Source organism: Monopterus albus, unplaced genomic scaffold, assembly GCF_001952655.1.
Source record: "Monopterus albus unplaced genomic scaffold, M_albus_1.0 scaffold179.1, whole genome shotgun sequence".
NCBI classification, from domain to species: domain Eukaryota; kingdom Metazoa; phylum Chordata; class Actinopteri; order Synbranchiformes; family Synbranchidae; genus Monopterus; species Monopterus albus.
The window spans coordinates 275,473-295,007 of NW_018128059.1; the positions used below are offsets into that span (position 1 = coordinate 275,473).

At 40.4% G+C, this 19,535-nt stretch overlaps 1 protein-coding gene across 1 annotated transcript in view; it reads right to left on the reverse strand.

Moving 5' to 3' along the window:
* Positions 1-17,524: 17,524 nt before the first annotated feature.
* Positions 17,525-19,535, reverse strand: part of tbx2b (T-box transcription factor 2b) — an 8,175-nt gene continuing 6,164 nt past the window's right edge. Inside the window, exons 8-9 of the mRNA XM_020616821.1 lie at positions 18,784-19,361; positions 17,525-18,278 (exon numbers count right to left, since the gene is read on the reverse strand). Of these exons, the coding sequence (XP_020472477.1) occupies positions 17,835-18,278; positions 18,784-19,361 (1,022 nt within the window). The 3' untranslated portion in view covers positions 17,525-17,834. The remainder of the gene's footprint in view (positions 18,279-18,783; positions 19,362-19,535) is intronic.

Sequence of the window (19,535 nt, forward strand, 5' to 3'; positions counted from 1 at the left end):
AGCTTTCTCCAGTTGTCTCCTTGATTCCCTCGAAGATCAAGTTTTTTTCGCTTGGACTGTGCATCCAGATGCTCCATTGTGTCCGTTATAGTCATTAAACTCTCACACGTTCTGTAGACATCCTCCTTCGCTTCCTTGGTTTGTATTTTCTGTTCACCCATGGCAGCCTTAATCACATCCACCTCTCGCTGGGTAAACTGCAAACTCGTTTTTATCTCCTGTATTTCTTTGGTCATGTCGTCGAATCTCTTGTTGTTTGTCTCCATAATTAGTTGCACAAAGCCTTTGAAGCTTTCCTGCTGTTGGTTCAACAGCACAATGTACATCTGTTTCTGCTGATCCACGATGTCGTTTACTTGCACCGCTCTTTGATACATTTCTTCTGCCTCCATATCCTCAGTCGCTTCTGATTTATTCTCTCTTTTCCCTCTTTGAGGCATTTTAGTAGTTGTAAAGTATGCTCAAATACTTGAAGTGTAGAACAGACAAGAGGAGCAGTAAAGACGTCTGCTCTCGCTTGCACCCTGGAAAATAGTGTTTTAACCAATGATTTAAAAGTTGTCAAGTCTGTAGAGGATCTAACATTAAAAGGTAAACCATTCCACAAGTTAAGAGCTGCAACAATAAAAGCACCGTCACCCCAGCATTTGTATCTGGCCCTGGGCACCTCTAACAAAAACTGGCTTGAGGATCTGAGTAATCTAGTTGGTTCGTGCCACCTCACCAACTCAGGAGGTAAGGCAGTGACAAACCATTAAGAGCCTTAAAAACAAAAATAAATAGCTTAAAATGAATTCTAAAATGGATTGGAAGCCAGTAAAGAGAGGCCAGTACTGGAGTTATATTTCAAATTTCCTAGTACCTGTTAAAAGACAAGCAGCAGCATTTTGGACCATTTGAAGACAAGAGAGAGAGACAACTGATTAACACCAAGGAATAATGCATTACAATAGTCAAGTCTAGAAGTTATAAAAGCATGAACTGCAATCTCAAAGTCATTAAAAGAAAGAAATGACTTGACTTTACTTAGCAACCTCAGCTGAAAGAAAGTAGATTTTACAACTGAGTTGATCTGCTTGTTGAATCTTAGGTCACAGTCAAACGTTACCCCTAGGTTTTTTACAGTTGTCTTCAAATGATGAGCCAGGGGGCCTAAGTTGTGATTAAAAGCAGCAAATTTCGCCAGATCACCAAATAAAACACACTCAGTCTTATCCTCATTTAATTTTAAAAAGTTCTGAGCCAGCCAGGCTTTCAGGTCAGTCAAACAGTGGCTGTAGAGACATCCCTCCAGCTGCTTTTAATGGTAAGTATATCTGGATGTCATCCGCATAAAAATGAAAAGAGAACCCATATCTCCTTAGAAGTGATCCCAGTGGAAGTATGTACAGGGAAAAGAGACTTGGGCCGAGTACAAACCCCTGGGGTACACCACAGGAGAGGATAGTTGAGGAGGAGGAACAGTTACCAATATTAACAGAAAAACTTCTATTCATGAGGTAAGATCTAAACCAATTAAGAACAGTACCACAAATTCCTATACACTGTTCCAGGCGAGATATGAGGATTTCATGATCCACTGTATCAAAGGCAGCAGAGAAATCTAAAAGCACCAACAGAACTAGATCCCCAGAGTCCCTGGCCAACAAAATGTCATTATTAATTTTTAATAGTGCAGACTCTGTACTGTGTTTTGATTTAAACCCAGACTGGAATTGCTCCTCAATGCCATTATCTGTCAGAAAAGACTGGAGCTGAATAAGAACAATTTCCTCTAAAACTTTCGACATAAAAGATAATTTTGGACACTGGTCTAAAATTAGAAAGCACTGGAGGATCAAGATTTGGATTTTTAAGAAGAGGCTGGACAATTGCTTATTTAAAAGCATCTGGAACTGAGCCTGTAGTCAAACATAAATTAATTAGGGCCAGAAAGCTAGGACCAACAGACTCAAAAACATCCCTGAAAAATCTTGTTGGCAGGACATCAAGTGAACAGAGATATTTTCATTTGTAAAACCACTTCTGATAACACAGGCAGAGAAACAGTCTCAAATGGGTCAAAAATAGCAGAAGGCAGGGGAAGGTCAGCTGGGTCAGAAGAAGTGATAATGGAAAATTGCCTAATACTAGCAATTTTGTTAGTGAAATAATGTAGAAAACCCTCACATATTTCAACAGATGCCTCAGGATGAGAGGTAGGATTACATGGGCTAATAACAGAGTTGATTGTAGAGAACAAAACCTGAGGTTTGTGACGATTGCTGACCACAATGTTAAAAAGATAATTCAATTTTGCAGATTTTACCACCTTCTGACAAGCAGTCCCTGAAATGGCAAAGAGAAACATAAAGTTTGTCCTTCTTCCATTTACGTTCAGCCTTACAACATCTTTGTCTATGATCCCAAGTTAAGTCATTTAGCCAAGGTTCCACCTTCGGCTGAGCCGGCCTACATCGGAGGGGAGCTATAGAATCCAATATATCCTGACAGGTGGAGGTTAATAGAGTTAATACTTCCTCAGGATCCATGTAGGAGGACACATCACCAATCAGATACAGACCAGAATTTTTGAAGCAAGTAGAAAACTCTCCTGCTGTTAAAGAGGTGATTGAGCGTTTGATACCAGCAGGAACAGAGGGTTTATCGGACTGTGGAGGCACATTAATATTAAATAAGAGAGGGAAATAATCGGAAAATCGAGAGCCGCATACTTCAGTAATGGCAACAGGCAGCCCGTGAGAAATCACAAGGTCCAGTGTATGTCTGAGCTCATGTGTAGGGCTATGCACCAACTGAGTGAGGTTAAAAGAGTGAATAGTACTTAAAAAATCTTTAGACACAGGGTCACCCGGACAACATACATGAATGTTAAAATCACCAAGGATTAAAAGCCTGTCAAACTTTGGCAAGATAAAACCCAGGAGATCAGAGAACTCCTGAATAAAGTCCTTATTAAATTTAGGAGGACGATAAACCACAGCGCACAGCAGTGGTTGAGAAAGTTCTATCACAAACAGCTGTAGTTCAAAACTTGAATAAGTGTCCACTGTCAGCTGTTGACATTGAAAGCTGTTTTTAAAAACACATGCCAGGCCACCGCCCCGACCTGTCGTACGAGGGGAGCTGAGGAAGGAACAACCAGGTGGAAGAAGCTCAGAAAATGCGCAGTGCTCACCTTCCTTTAACCACATCTCAGTCAGCAACATGAAATCCAGTTTCCGTGATATAAAAAAGTCATTCAGAATGAATGTCTTGTTAGTCAATGATCTAACATTAATCAAACCCATTTAAATTGATAAAACAGGGTTTAGTGGCTGAGACACACATGTCAGCGGTCGGAGATTAGACCAATTTACACCTCTTTTCAGATGTCGTGAAAGTTGGCGATATGGATGAGGGGCCGAGGCCAACCACAGATGAAGCCAGGCCAGCGAATCATGCTAGAATGACAACAACACCAGCCGGGTCCACGGTGATGGTCAGAGGCATCCGCAAAAGCAGAGCGCCAGAGGGCCTTCAGGCGGACAGCCACCCCACTCCTCTTCCCTCGTTTTCTGGTACACTTCCTTCGTGAGCAGACGAAATAAGTACGCCGAAGATATGCTGGTATCTTTGCCAGTAATGGTGGGACAGTCTTTGAGTTATCCCAGCCCATATAACTGGGACACTTTTCCATAGATGAACGAATATTAAGAAGGGCAGCACGATCATACATTAGTAGAGCTGATGCATTCCAAGTGACAGACGACAGGAACAGCACAAACAGTGAAAACAGTAACATACACCAGAGAGGCTGACAGCAGGCCATGAACAGCGGCGCCATCTTGCCAGGGGGGCATCAGCCCTGAGTGGCTGTAGCACATCACAAACAGATTTCTGTCTCATCTCTGGTCCTGAAGCCTCCACTGTGTTACTGTTCATGGCTGAACTCCAGTACATTGCACATGCTCCAATTTGATTTAAAAATAGGGTGCCCAAGTTTGGTGAAATTTTGAATGCTTTGTGTTTTGTGTGTAAGACATTATTAAAGCTATACTATTCAATATTTTAGTTAAACAATGGTTTAAGTGACTGAAGTATGTGCAATGTGATAGTGCTCATGTGAAGATCTAAAATCTGCTCCCGATGGCTACTTACACCACATAATGCTCAAAAACTAAATCTAAAACTGCATGTTCCAGGCAAAAGTCAGCATCCACAGGCAATGATGGGGCATTTGGAGACAGATTGTTCTTGTGTTACAGTTAGCTAGTCCTAAGATCATATGAATAAATATTTATTTATTAAGATTGTGCACATGAGGTGCTTTGCTTTGTCTTGGGATGTCCTGCAGAGGCCGGGGGCTACAACTTGAGATGACCACCTGGCCAGTTTAACATACTTATTAGCATCACACACAGGGGGCCTGCAACTCAGGCCACCCATTGATGAGTGCACCTCGAGATCAAGATCAGGGTGCCGGAGACACACCCACCCACACACACACACACACACACACATACCTAGATTTACCATATTTCAACATGGAAGTGTGAGCTCCGGCTCACACCAAATGAAGATAAAATGTATTGTAAGAACTTTATTCGGAGTTCAGAGGATGGAACTCCTGCGGGAGCTCTGTCCCTCTGATCCCAGCGCTATAAGGCCTACCTGTGCTCAGACATTCAGTAAACTTTCTGTTGATTTTAAACGGTCCTCTCTCTTCATTAAAGACAATGTGATCCACATAAAACTTTCAGGAATATGCTAGTAGTGGACCTTAAGATGGAATGACTTTTCTCATATGTGTTTCTGGGTTCTGACCGAAAAGTCCTGGATGTTCTGGAGACTTTGCATGTATGGAAAATATAATTTTCTGCTTGAAAGTTGGAATTTAACTTTCTGATACATGTTTTAAAAAGTCAAGGTCCAGGAATCCAGAAGGGTGAAGGGTGATTCAGTTCAACTGAAAAAAACCTTGACAAACAATGACCTATAGAAGAGATCGTTGCCATATTTTATTTGTATAAACCTAAGTTGCATGTGATGTACTGTAGTGCTGTTTTGAATATGTCACAGAATGAGTCTTCATTATTTGGAGGGGTTAAGCTGTGCGATCTCATTCGATCAAGCCCTTAACTCAGTGTGGCCAATTAATGCAAGAGCAGGAGTTTGAGTTTGTGCAAAGGCTTGCAAGGGTAGTCACAGACAGTGGTTTGACACATTTGCAAACTGGATAGATGTTTCCATCTGTACTCTGGGTGAACTCTCTATGCCTCAAGTGGCAGATAAGTAAGAACCCTAGTTCACTTGGTGATTATTGATTAACTGTTGCTCTCCCTAAAATTTTTTTCACAATATTTTCATGGTTTACTGAAACATAAATATATTTTCCCTTTATTTAGATGTATACATTGTCCCAGATCACAAGAACAGTAACTACAGAGTAGTTCAAGCCATTCATGTTCCAATCCTCTTTGCTTACATACACAACATTGATGAGTGTGAGTATCAACATCAGAACAGTTAACCCACAGCTCAGAGCAAACAGTGCAGGAGCTGTCTAACTCACAGTCAGTCAATGTCCTCCTCCTTTCCCCCGGCAGCCACGGGCACATTGCTGCACTTTCCCAAACACTGTGAGCATCTGTGAACTGATGGAACTGCTGCAGGGGTCACAGCATATTTCAACCATAATTCAACCATCTAACTAGCTGAAATGCTATCCTACATCCAGTGCTATTGTGAATAGCCAGAATCTTATTTCAGTATTTTTCCCCCAAATGCACAAAGTCTAATTTTATTTTGCTTTTTTGTTATTTTTATTTTTTCTTGACTAATCACAACATTTTGTTTGTTGATGAGCTATTGTGTGTGATCGTGCGAGGCTGGAGTTGTTAAAGGTGTGAATCTTAAGATACCCATTATCCGTTATAATTACATACATTTTACTAGCAGAGACCTGCCCTCACTAAGTGCGGATATGATATTCAGTGCGAATGGAGTGTTTATGTACTTTCAACACCAGGGAAAGTTTAGGAGTCCATGTCTCTCTCAGGCATCGGCAGGCCACCAGCAGGAAAAGAGAATAGTAAAAAAAATATTTTGGAGAAGAACTTGGGTGGGTAACAAAAAGCTGAAGTGGAAGTGTGGTGGTTCATTGATATTGGGTTATAGTGCGAGAACAGAATGGGCAAAGCTCAGGCCAAGTCCCGCTCCAGAATTTCAGATAAATACATTATCTTCATTTATGGAACATTTTCTAAGCCATTGCGAAAGCTGGTTCTAGTGTCAGATTCAGAAAGTTTGACAATATTTCTGCTCAGTGTCACCCAGTGACACTCTGATCACAACATATGCACATAGATGCACAAATGTGATGTGTTCTGATAAACAAATAACACTAAGGGCACTATATTACATCCTCAGTAACAACCAGTGGAGGTGTTTAAGACCAATTACAGAGGAGTTGATTGACCTGAACAAAATAAGCTTTCTAAGGAATCAATGGGTGGTTGGAGTCATGTTCTACCTAAAGTGATTGGTTTTTTGTTTTTACATGAATGAAATTCTTCAGTACAAGTAAGTCTGGCTTTTATCACATATAGCAACATTTCTGTCCCTTTATTTATTTATTTTTTATTGGGTTATTTCCAGGTATAAAGGTTAAGTTAATTTAGGTTAGGTTAAGTTGAACTTCAACTGAATTTTATTAAATGCCACAGCAGTTTTATATTGTTCTCACACATAATGATGGGAAAAAATGGCAAAAAATACAAAATGATATTTGTAAGAACACTGAACAAAAATTTAAAACTTGCTAGGCCTATGGCTCCAGGCTGCTGGAACAACATACAGAGACTAGTTTTAAAAATGTGTGACCTATTTAAACTCACATGCCTGTTCAGATGTGCACAATATGTAATGGTGCTAGCACCCTCATGCTTTCTCACTGTTTGACTGTTGCCAATCATATGGTATGGTGGTGGAATACATCACATCCTGCTCCGGTGAAGGTCGAGTTTATGACTTTTGTGATGACATTTCATAGCTAAAATGCATGGAAATGTTTTTTATTGAATTAAAATGAATCAAGTTAAGGCAACAGAGTCTGGTTTTTACCATGACACTGGACTGAACTAAAAGCACACTGTAAGGGTTACAACTTCTATAAAACTACTCTTGTTTATCTGTCCTCTTTCTCTCTTCTCCACCTCATAAGATCTGGGGTCTCACTAGGTCCCTGGTGTTTGTATTAAAACAGTGTCAGGCCCTTTGCTTTTTCAGAAGTAAGCCACGGGAGTCTTTGAAGTGGGCGTCATGTTTGCACTGTGACCATTTAATTCAGAGTGCAGCTCAATGATATTCATGTCAGGGTCAACAGCTGATTTCAGCTGAACTTTAGAAGCTAGCAGTATGGAGGCATCATGTGCAACTTGGTTCAAGATCTGGTCAGACCCATAGTCTTTCTTATACTCACATACAAGCTTCAGCTCCCCCAGGTCCTCTGATCCCTGAACATGTGACAGAACAGACATGGGACCTGGTTATCCTGCTGCCTTCACAGTCCTGAGTCTAGAGCAGTACAAGCTGTTCCCCAGATCTCCCTTGATGGAACCTCTGAAATCCCTTCTTCCTACAACCAAATCATCAACATGCAAGAACTTCGTCTGTGTTTTAGTTGTGCCTCACTGAAGAAATGACTATGTGCACAAAATGGAAGTGATGCATTTGGATTTTCCCTGCTGTTTTTAATGTCTTTATTGTGGTTTTCTAATAGCAGATGTAGATTGCTGGTTCTTACTGAACCCTCACATATTACAGCAAGGACTTCAGGAAAGGGAATGAGTTGGAAGTGAACTCAGTTTAAAAACTCACAGGTCTTCTGTTACTTCTGTTCAAGCATGCATAATGTAAGACTTAAACCCATACAGCTAATATAATTGTAGTTTCACGTGAGTTTTGTATCTTCAATTTTCTGGTGTCTTTACTGAGATGTTCAGGTTGTGTTGTTATGTTGGATCTTTGTTGCTGTAACAGTTTCTGAACTAAATGTAAAAGGCAGTGTATGTTTGCCTGTAACAAATACATAAAACACTGACAAGGACAAGCTTGTCTGAATTCTTTTTAGTGGTTGTGTGCTTCATCAGAGCTAAATGGGACTCAAGCTTTTAGAGACTATTTTTTGTCCCCGTCATCTTGGCTGTACTCTGCCAGCTTTGCTGCTGGTGGTAAAAGCCAGGCAGGCATTTGTCTTGCTGCACTTCACTATATCTAAGCTTTTATAGGGTGTGAGTGACTTGTCAGCAGTCATCTACAGTGTGTTTCAAAAGACTTCTCTCTCTGTTCAGCCTTTGTTCTCATGGATGAGAGGAACCCTGTGAGTGTTGGAGAGAAGAGAGAAACTTCTCACATGATGATGGTATATGTGGTATGATGATGATGATGGCATATCATATATGATATGTGGTTCTGTGTGTTCATACTGTATCTACAGGACTGTTATGTGCATTCACTAATATTCCAGCTTGTGTCACAAAATATGATCACATACACCTCCCTTCCGATTCTCAATATATGTACATATAAGGTGATATGGGCCCTTAATATGGATGTAAATAAACACAAAGTTTGATTATCAACTGTAACACTTACAAAATAAACATCATGAGTAAGTTTGATCCCCTTCCTCCTGCCAGCAGTGTAGTTTCCTGCTCTTCTTATTCAAACAATCATTGGATAATAATCAATTAGGAAGTGGCCTCCCTCAGCTAATACAAAAATGTGAACATAGCCCTGTAGTCTGTTTTGTAAGATACTGTATGTTTAGTTTGGTCCATTTTTATGCAACACTACACTGTTTGTAAAATATTAGTCTTCAAGAAAGCCCATATACTGACACAACTGTTCTTTAGATTCAGCACTCTTTATGAAAGCTGGAATGCCAGTGGAAATAGGTCCAAGAGATGATTGAGTCAATAGAAAAATCTGGCTAATGTCCCCATCAGGCAGTGCTTCAACTCAGAAGTGTGAATGGCTGTGACCAGAAAACATGTTTCTGCAGTTAAGATGTAGGAACGGGGCTTATTCTCTCCACTGCTGATCAGTATTTACAGAATCACACAATGTTCCTGTGTGCAACTTTTCAACAGCCTGGCATGATGTCTAAGGTGAAGTTGTCTTCTTTTTATAATTTAGACCCGCTTCACTTAGTTTCAAAATGGGCTTGAAGAAAGTGATGTTGAATTACTTTATAAAACTTGTATTCGCTGATTTTATTTTTTGGCCACTTGGCGGCCGTACAACCAGCTGTTAGCACATCATTAAAGTACCACCTCATAAACTTCATAAGGCAAATGGGTTAGCAAATGGAGGCTTATTTACACATTCAGCACAATATGAAATACAGAGTCGTGCATCTGTCCAATGTTCACTCTTCTTTCAGCTCTTCTGTGGTTTCCATCAGCTCCTGAGAAAAAACTTTGGTTTTTAGCTGAAACAATGCTAAAAACTACAGTATGTTCACCCGCAAGTCTTTAAATGTGCCTGTTTGGTGCTGGGCTTTTAACAGCTGGCTGCTGCTGTGGAGAAATAGCAGTGATGAACCAGAACAGTGTTGCTCTGAACCTAAAACCACAGCAATGAGCTAACAAATACTAAAATGCTCCACAAACTGCAGAGTTGCTGATAGTCCTATGCAATTTCTTCACCACATGTAACCCTGATAAGGACTGGAATCCCCAACATATCAGTCATTAGGAGACATTGCTGGCTGTCGAAGGACTGAAATACCACCGGGGGAATAAATATCTCCTCCTCAACACCAGTTGGACAGAACTGATGAAGCCTCTTGGATGAGAGGTGAAACGTCTTCCACCTAAAACCAAGTCCAGATGATTTTTTTCTACGTTTTTTTCAGCTTACTATGGAATGATGACTGAGAATTTACACGGACATGTTACATAGTTTACATTTGTGTTTACTAATAGTCTTCCCTTCACTGGTAACCTTTATTATAAAATACTGACTCTAGTGGGGTTTTTTTTGGTCCATTGGAGACAGTGAAAACAAGTTGTGAACTATTTGACATCACCTTTGTGCACTTTGCAAAAAACCGTTTTGTCAGGTTAGAAACAAAAACAACTTGGTGAGGGTTAGGAACAAACACTGCTCGGTTACGTTTGACAGCAAAAGCTACTTGGATAGTTTATGGATAAATCCTGCTTGTCTATTTTAATCAAATGATTTGTGTTTGGGTTAAAATAACCTTCACTGCTTATAATACTAACATTTGGTTAAGGTTGTGGAGCAGTCATGGAATCAAACACCAGTCTCCTGTGTTTTCTAAGCCATTCCTTCACCAAACCATTCTCATAACATGGACTTTGTCCAACATTACTGGCACTGGCTTTAAGAATCTTGGCTGGCTTTAAGAACATGGCTGTGGCTTTACTTTCACTAACATCACACACTAAACATAGAAGAAATCATCTGGACATAGTCTTCTATGTTTTTTCAGCATACTACATCCTGGATGACTGAGAATTTGCATGGACATCATGCACTAAAATCTCTTAAGGTAAAGACCAAATCATTGGTTTTGCCAAAAGCTAGCATGCCATCTAGTAATAAACACTTCTAAACTTACTCTGTTTCTAAAGAAGCAGCAGCATCAGTCAGACTCTAGGCTGAGTACACCACACGTGTGTGGAGCAGCTCAGAGTTTATCTAAACAGCCATGGGTGTATTTTACAGCTTGTACAAATGTTGGGGGGTTGTATGTTTTTAGAAGAGCTGGTGAGTTTAGTCTCAGTGCCATGACTGTTCATCATGACAGAGGCTGTTAGTCTTTGCTAATCTCCTGTGTTCATCTCCGTGTCAGCCCAGTGTGTGGAGGCCAGGCCTGCAAGTGCCATCAGAGCAAATGAGTTCTCTGGGGTCAGACACACAAATCCCACTCTTGCTGTTCTTTTTAAACACAGGCTCGATCAAAAGCCCATTTTCACACAGGCCTGGGTGTGCAACATGCTGGCACTATGTTTGTAATTTGGGCTTGGACTGCCTCCACAGTTCCCCTTAGCAGTAAGAGTGACAAGACATTGGCTGCCTGCAGCGTTTGGCTTTGGTCAGATTTACAGGTTTTCTATTTGACATCTTTCAGTCTGTAATTTTTCATCAGAGCAGTAGATCATAGGAGGATACATAGTCTATACCTGAAGTTCTTATGTTTTAGTTATTTCAAATACTGCATATATACATGTTGTGCATCAAAGCTCTGCCAGGTCTGTTCAGTTCTGAGCTGTGGGATAGTGTGGCCAAGTAGAGTGTAAGTAGTATACATGCAAAAGGCTAACAGACTTTTTAGTTAGTTAAGAAAAACCATTTGACCAGAAATATTTTTACTTTTTTTCTGCCAACATGCATGATAGCTCAGAGTTCAAGATCCAGTGAGTCCTCTTCCAGATAAGGCTCCCCTGTGCTGAATAGGCTAGCACTGCCTCCTATGAAAATGACCAGCCCCACAATAGGCAAAACTGAAAACCTGAATGTGTCTACCACCATGTTTGACTGTAGGTTTTATGCACAATTGCGTAAATATGTGTCATGTACTACTGAGTTCACCTATTATGTGGCTGTCAGATTGCACAGTCTGGGTTGCATCTGCTAACAATCTGCAACAGTGATACATGTTTAGACTTTTAATGTTAACAAAGAAAGTTTCTCCTCTTGTACTAAGGTGCAGTTTACGTGTCCTCATTATTAAGTGGAAATGCTGGACAAGAGAATCTCACACTGACTGAGCCAAAACTGTTTGACAAACAAACTCCTCTATCTCCCAGCATGAGCAAGAGCAACAATACTGTAGATCTAATATCTGTTATCAGCAGTTCAAAACAAACAAACAAAAATCGCCATAATTTACAGTGTGTCTTAGACTCAGGTGTTAACATTTTAATCAAGTATTTAGTATGATAGCTGTTTGAGAAGTGAGTAAACAAGATCTGTCAACATTTAGTTTTTGGAGGATCTAAATAAAAAGTATCAAATGAGTAAACAAATAACCTTAGAATATAAGATAAAACTTTACTAATCCCTGAGGGCAATTTCAGGACAGCCCCTTATGAGTGTACCGTATAAAAGAAAATTTAACTTACATACACACATAACAAAATCTCTGTCATTTTCATCATATTTACTCTTTATATTATTTCTCCTACAGCAGGGATTTAAAAAAAAAAGCTTTAGCTTGTTTGATTCATTTGGCAATTTTTTTTAAATGTTTGAATTTAAATGTTTTCAAATGTTTGAATTTCATTAATTGTGTAATTTCATGCAGTGCAGATATTCCCACTTTGGAGCTTTATATTTGGATCAGTGCCAGTGAGTATGTTTCCTGAAGCCTTGAATAGGGACATAAATATACATTTTGATGCAGTCTTCTAAAATCAAACTCCACAGAAATGATCTGTAATTGCACTTGTTTATAATGATCACCCTGTGTTTGTATTTGTTCTCCTTCAGTACATGTTGTAGTCATGCAATGCAGCAATGATACTTGTAAAGTAAGTAAGTGTGCCACCTAGTGGTTGTTTGTTTTGTAAGTTGCACTGATGGAGATGTGACCCTTTGCTGGTCAAACTGGCCTCTATGTATTATAAGTTTATGAACACACATTATGTATTATAAGTTTATGAACACACATAATCAATCTGCAATTTAACTACTTTGAAAACAGGGCAGGTTTATATATCTGTCACACTTGTGAATATAACATGAAGAAGCCTGAGCTGTTAGAAAACTGGCTGTTAACCTAACCAGGACATTACATTCCACAGTCTGTACTGGGAAAATTCACAGCCATGGCTGACCCTGAACTGGGAAAAGCAAGCAGATACAGAATAAATCAGTAAGTAAAATAATTCAAACAATATGACATGGCCATTTGTGAAGAACAATTGTTACATACCAAAGCACTACAAATTACTGCACAAACACTTTCAGCCTAGGGAGATCAGTGCGTTGAGGTCTAGTTCTGAAGTTTCATTGGTATCAAATTATGGCTTCTAGCTGTTTCAGGTCTAAAATACATTGCTCTTAACCTCAAAGATATCAGGTGTAAGAACAAGACGAAGCTTTATTTATTGTAACACGTGCAACAAAATTATGTTTGGAGCTGAGGGGCCCGGTGTGCATATGCACTACAATCAAAGGCAACAGGGGGGTTTAGCCCAAGGACACGTCAACATGTGGACTCCAGGCACCAAGATTCGAACCTTCAACCTTCCAGTTGGGAGACAACTAATCTACCCACCGCACCACTGTCACCTCCCAAGGAAGTAGTTCTGTGTTGGCAAGATCACTAAAACAGCAGAAGAGCCTAAAAATGACTATGAAATCATTGCAGTAGATATGTGTCATTAGTAGCAGAGTGAATTCAGGCCCTGCTGTCTCATGGATTTTCTTTCTCCTTCCTCAGTGTCCAGGAGGGGGCGATGAGCCCGCATGCTGTGCTGCTCTGGTGGCTTATGTGGTCAGTCTGTACTCTTTTATAGGTGTGTTTGTTAGGTGTTGCTAATGGATCTTTTCCTTTTAGCACATCTCAAAGGTCAAGGTCAAAGTCAAAGGTCAATCTCGCTTTATTGATGAAATGTTTAACAAAAAAAACAACTTTGCATTTCTATTTTCTGCCTCTGTGTACAGTATATGCAACTGTTAGTGTGAAGAACTGGCTTGTTTAAGTGTTGCAGGGAAGATAAAGACTGTGTGTTTTCTTCCTCCTCCTCACCTACTCCCAAAAGAGTGGTCTGCGATTGGACCCCTCCTGCTTAGATGAGGACCAGTGCCATGGCCACACCTGAGCCCAACAGCCAATAGCCTGCCTGTGCTGTTAGTTATGGCAGAGCTGCAGCAGAACAGCATGCCATCAGTTGGCACCACAGCGGTCTTGTGGTTATTTCCTAGCGCTGTCAGACTCTACTGTTCTATCAGTCACAAACAGAACCATAGACAACTTGTTGCAGTTTAGATACTGCTTATATAGTGGAATTGTTTCCACAATTTCACTGGTTTATTTAGCAACTTTAAAGGGGAGAGCTTTAAGATCTATATAGTTGGTATCAAATCTAGGCATCTAGCTGTTTCAGGTCTAAAATACATTGCTCTTATCCTCAAAGATCCAAATCAAACAGTGTCTACTGGGACCTGAAGAAGGTTTGTGCAGAGTGAGTCTGGTGCTGTCTTTTCTTTCCCCTTCATATCATAAATCACATAACATCAACAGGTTTGTGTTAAAAACATTAAAAACAGTGGCTAGGTCCAGTCTAATAATACACGCTGCTCCTTCCTACTTGAATTAAGCTAATTCAGTGATTGTAACAAAACTTATTGCATTTTGATGTTCAGCACTGTATATGAGCTCATTAGAAGTGAGGATACTCACCGTAGTGGTCTAAACATATTCCATTACAACTGAAAGTGTTGCATTCAAAAGTCTACTTGAGTTCAAATGTGTAAGTACAATGTATTGACACTTTGAGTATTTAAGTAGGTACTGTATATTATTGCTTCTTATTAATATCAGTTTATTATAATGGATGCTGTTTTCTTTTTTGTGCTAATTTGAAATAATTTAATATACTTTGGGGAATTTTAGTTAATAGCAATTGTTATATTTATAACCTAATGTTAGATGTAAAATGTTCTTTAGACAGCTTTCATAGAATCATATGACATTTACTTCTGACATGGGTACATGGGCTGCATAAAATTGAAATAGTCAAAAAAATGCCTCAAAGTTATGCTTAAATACTTGTTAAATTAATATAGTGATTTAGTCTCTACCACTACATTTCAAGCCATAAACATGTTTAATCTAGAATGTGGAATGTAATACCAAACCTATATGTATGACTATTTAATCACACACATAACTGGAAAATAGAGAGAGAGAGCAAAAGGAAAACCTTTACATGGTGTTAAACCACTGAAGTTACAGTTACACACCATATATCCAGAATAGACTATCTGCAGGCTGATGTGGGACTGGCTCTGAAATCTCCTGTTCTGTAGATAAGGAGAGAAGAGAGAAAGTGAAGGCCAGCCTTCTGTGGTCTCCTGTAGGTTCCCTACAGTAAAGACCAGGGACGGTGTGTTTATCTTTGCTGAAACGCATGTGGCACACCTTCTCTTCTGGCTTAAATAACAACATCGGCCTACACCTATCAGTTGACAAAGCTATGAATAATCTTGGCCTTTGTAGCCCACACCATCACCAGCCATTAGTGATGATCCACGGCGAGCCTACTGATCACTCATTGACTGATTGATTTAGACAAATACTCTTCTTCTTCCAGAGTCCTTCTCTCTGTTAATTGAAGCTAACAGCAGCAATGGCCTCCATCATAGAATGAGTTTTGTGATTATTGCTGCAGAACGAAAAGAGAATGAAGATGAAGGGAGGAGGAGGAGGAGGAGGAGGAGAAGGAGGAGAAGGAGGAGGAGGGGTACTCTAATTAGGAAGCGGGCGGTGTGGAGGCTGTGGCCGGCATGCAGGCGACAGGCGCCGTGTCCCGGACAAAAGACTGTCTACTGCCCTAAACTCCCCCCTGCTTAACCCTTTAAACCGACACACACGCACACATACGGTCACACGCACACAATGTGGTGTCGCTGCATCGTGTTCTCTCACTAAGCGGGGGCACATTTGGATTTTGGTGCCGAATAAATGTTGTAAATTCACATACAAAAATGCATTTTCCGGCAATTTCACATAAATGACATTGTCTTAAATAAATAAAAAAAAGTGATCCTGGGTGTAGCATCTGGACATCGTGACTATTCGACCTATAGGCTATTAATAAGTCATAATATTAGGCGAAGCTTATTTTCGCACATAAAAACATATTTAATATGCACATAGGTTAGAAGCACAGCTATCCTGAGTGAAATAGTTAACAATTAACAGCTGCTCTTTGCTGCATCGGATGTGTGCCAGCGAAAGTTCTTCCTATAAATACTTACATTAGTGTACGACGCTTTCTAAAAATGCTGGCAGCCACACAATACTGAAGGAAATGCTGGTTGACGGTGACTGAGGACCTGCTTAAAATATCCATGGACGCGAGTTAACGGAAATAAATATTTATAGATATATTGCTGATCTTTACCACTGGCTTTATACAAATACTGAAACAATTCTAAAAAATAATAAACCGCTTTCTTTTATTGTACTCGTCCATTATAGCGCAACATAAGAAATATAGTATTTAAAATGAGTAGTTTGAGGCATTATGTAAAACATTTCAACATTCCCCATCTTGTTATACGTCGTTATATATGTGTTGTATTTAGTAACATGGAATTGAACTCAATCTACTCAAATTTAACAAACCACAGACAGAAGCTGCCTTTTCTGTTTAAATATATGACCGACAGAGGGCGCGCCTGCCCAATCTCAATGTGTGTGTGTGTGTGTGTGTGTGTGTGTGTGTGTTACACTACAATACAGTGTTAAACCATAGATGACGGCGGTTTTACTCGGATTAGATGATGATGATGATAATAATAGTAATAATAATGATGATAGGCCTACTGAAGCTTTCAGCACGATTTTTATTGAAATTGTGAGACATTAAAAAAAAAAAAACTCGGGCAACAGCATAAAGATACTTTCATCTTAAATATATTTATGAATAGATATGAATGTTGCGCCCATAGGAGGAATTGCTTTGAATGTCTCCTGGCTGGAGTGAAATAACCTGAGGTGGTTTGTGTGGAGCCTTTTTCTCTGTTCCTCTGTATGTGTCGGTGGATGCAGACTAAAACATGGCACACACGTCTCCTAGAAATCAGCGATGCTGCATACATAGCTTTTTCCAAACCAACAAGCGCTAAATAGCTTTCATTTACAGTATATGTTCATGAAAAATGGGGGAAGGGGCAAAAAAGCAACGAGTTAAATTCGAAATATATACACGCTAATATACAGCCTTGAATAAATTAATAACAATTGCATATTCTTGGATCTTAGCTTTATTTACAGATTTTTTTTATTTTTAATTACATAAATAGTAAAAAAAAAAACAGGTTTTTCTGGCGTGAAATGATAAGCGGCTCTTTCTCTCTCACGCAAAGGGTATGTTCTTCTTCCATCCCTTTTGAAATGATTAGGCCTGGAAAAGGGCTTTGGGTACAGCTTGAGACCTGTCTGTCAGCTCGGCTTGGTGTTTAAAAACCAGGCCTGGGTGCTTAAATGCTTCAAGTTAATCAAAGTCAGCACACAATTTCCACTGTGCGCCTCTTAGTCTGTGGAGCCTCAGGCTGGTTAGACCAATACACGACCGATACTGGCCTTGTCTGGTCCCCCTGTTATAATGGACATGAGAAAATTTGATACCTTACATTTTTTGTACTTGAAATGACACTGCCTTGGGGGAATTGATAGTTTTCTAGATTTTTGTTTTGTTTTGTTGTATTGTCTAAAGTTTTTATTTTTATCCTTTCATTATTTGTTTACTTATACAGTATATATATTTGAGCTAACCTTAGAATCATGGGATTCAAGGCAAAGTTTTCATGTCTGATAATCATCAAAATGTTGTCTGACAGGCTTCCCACTCTTTCTAGAAGGACAGTTTTAGGAGAAACCTTTAATACTTGTGAATTTAAAAAAAGGTTCAATCTACAGCTTTCAGGTCAGTCTACAGCTTTGTTCCAAAAATATCAGCTTTCAGCTTCACCAAGACTTATCAATCAAACATTATCCCAGTCTCTGCAATGTGGTGTACAGGACATATGCTGTCAGAGTCCTCTGGTGTTCAAGCCAAAATCTCATCCCAAACAGAGAATCTTTATCAGTTGGGAGAGTCTGCAGCCGGGGAAGGCGCCCTTTGGCCCTCCAGGCCACTCACTAGTCTCTGGATGCTTTGCAGCTCATTCACTGAGTCCTTTATGGAGGTTTTGGGAGATGCAGCCCTCCCACTTGATCCTCCTGTCTTGTGGTTGCTGTGGTGCTCTGGGGCTGGGCTGGTCTCCCTGCTGGCCAGTTTGGAGGATTCTGAGCCTGGGTTGAGTCCCCTGGACAAGCTGGTGGTGAGCAGGCTGGAACTCTGAGGCAGCGACACTGGGAGCTGGTAAGGATTGAAGCGGAGCCGAGGTCGGGACGAACCCAGGAAGGGGTTCCTGGAAAGAGGGTTGGAGGTGCTGGTGGTGGGGAGGGCTGAGGCTGCTGCTGCAGCTGCTGCCATGTAGGTGTAGGGGTATGGGAAAAGACCTCCAAATGGAGGCATCGGGATGCCCTGAAATATGAAAAAGAAAAGACATGGAGTCACAGCTGTACACAGCATTATTCCCAGTCAAGTGGTCAAATAATCAAATTAGCAATATATTTTTCCAACACGAAAACAACAACCAAACAGGTTCATTACTTCAGAGTATTTATACGTTTCTTTTTACACTTTTCAGAGATGCCAGGTAACGTGTCTAACATTTACTATGATGACTGCACACTTTGTTAAAGCTTCATGTTTTAATACAAATGCACAGAAGTCCGTTATATTAGCACATTAATACATAAAATATTGTTTGACTGAACTAAACTGAGCTCTGATTCATGCAAGACTAACTACTGTTGGTGTTGTACTGTGCAAGGTGAGGCTGACATAAATAGCTACGGTCTTTAAGAACTGATCCTTTCCAGACTCTGACTGTGAAGCTCCGACTTCCCTCTCCTGCTGACATCAGTTCAGTGCTACAGGTGTACAGGTAAATTAAATCAGTTTCTGACTGGGTGACCCTCCTCACCTGAGAGGTGAGCATGTGCTGGGACAGATGGAAGGGGAAGGAGCTGGGGGTTCCTCCAGTGCCCTGGGCGGAGAGGTTGCCATTTTCCAAACCACTTGCACCAGATACAGAGGCCAATAGATGCCCCATGCCCATGGCAGAGAAGGCTCCAGGGGCCATGGCAAACTGCCCAGGGTGAAACAACAGTGGTGATCCGGTGTTTAGAGGGTTAAAGAACTGCTGACTATGCAGGCCAGTCAGAGCCAGGCTTTGTAAATGTCCTGGGCTGAAGTGTGAGGGGCTCTCAGTCTGGACCATGAGAGGGGAGAAGGCATCCTTACTGGCACCAATAGGTCCGCCCTCTGAGTCTTTTGTCAGTGCGTCCATGGTGTCCTTTCTGTGCCTGCTCTCTGCTTTGTCTTTCTCAAGGTTCCTTATACTGAATATAGAGTCATCCTTTTTTTCTGAGCTAGGCCTGTCTCGCTCCTCACACCTGGAGCTGTATGGGGACACAGGTTCAGGTCCTGGGCTGTTGGAGCCAGTGCAGTGCTCGTCAGGATGCTCCAGCTCATGTTCGCTGTCAGTGCATGGTTTCTCATCTACAATGCAGGATTACACAGAAATGAGTGTAAGAAGAATGCTAAACCATTTATCACCTCATCCCCAACCATCACAAAAATACACACCAATAAGCTGCACACAATAAAAATGGCAGCATAAGCCATATATTCACTTGTTAGGAAATTAACATGTGCTCTGAATTTTAAATATAT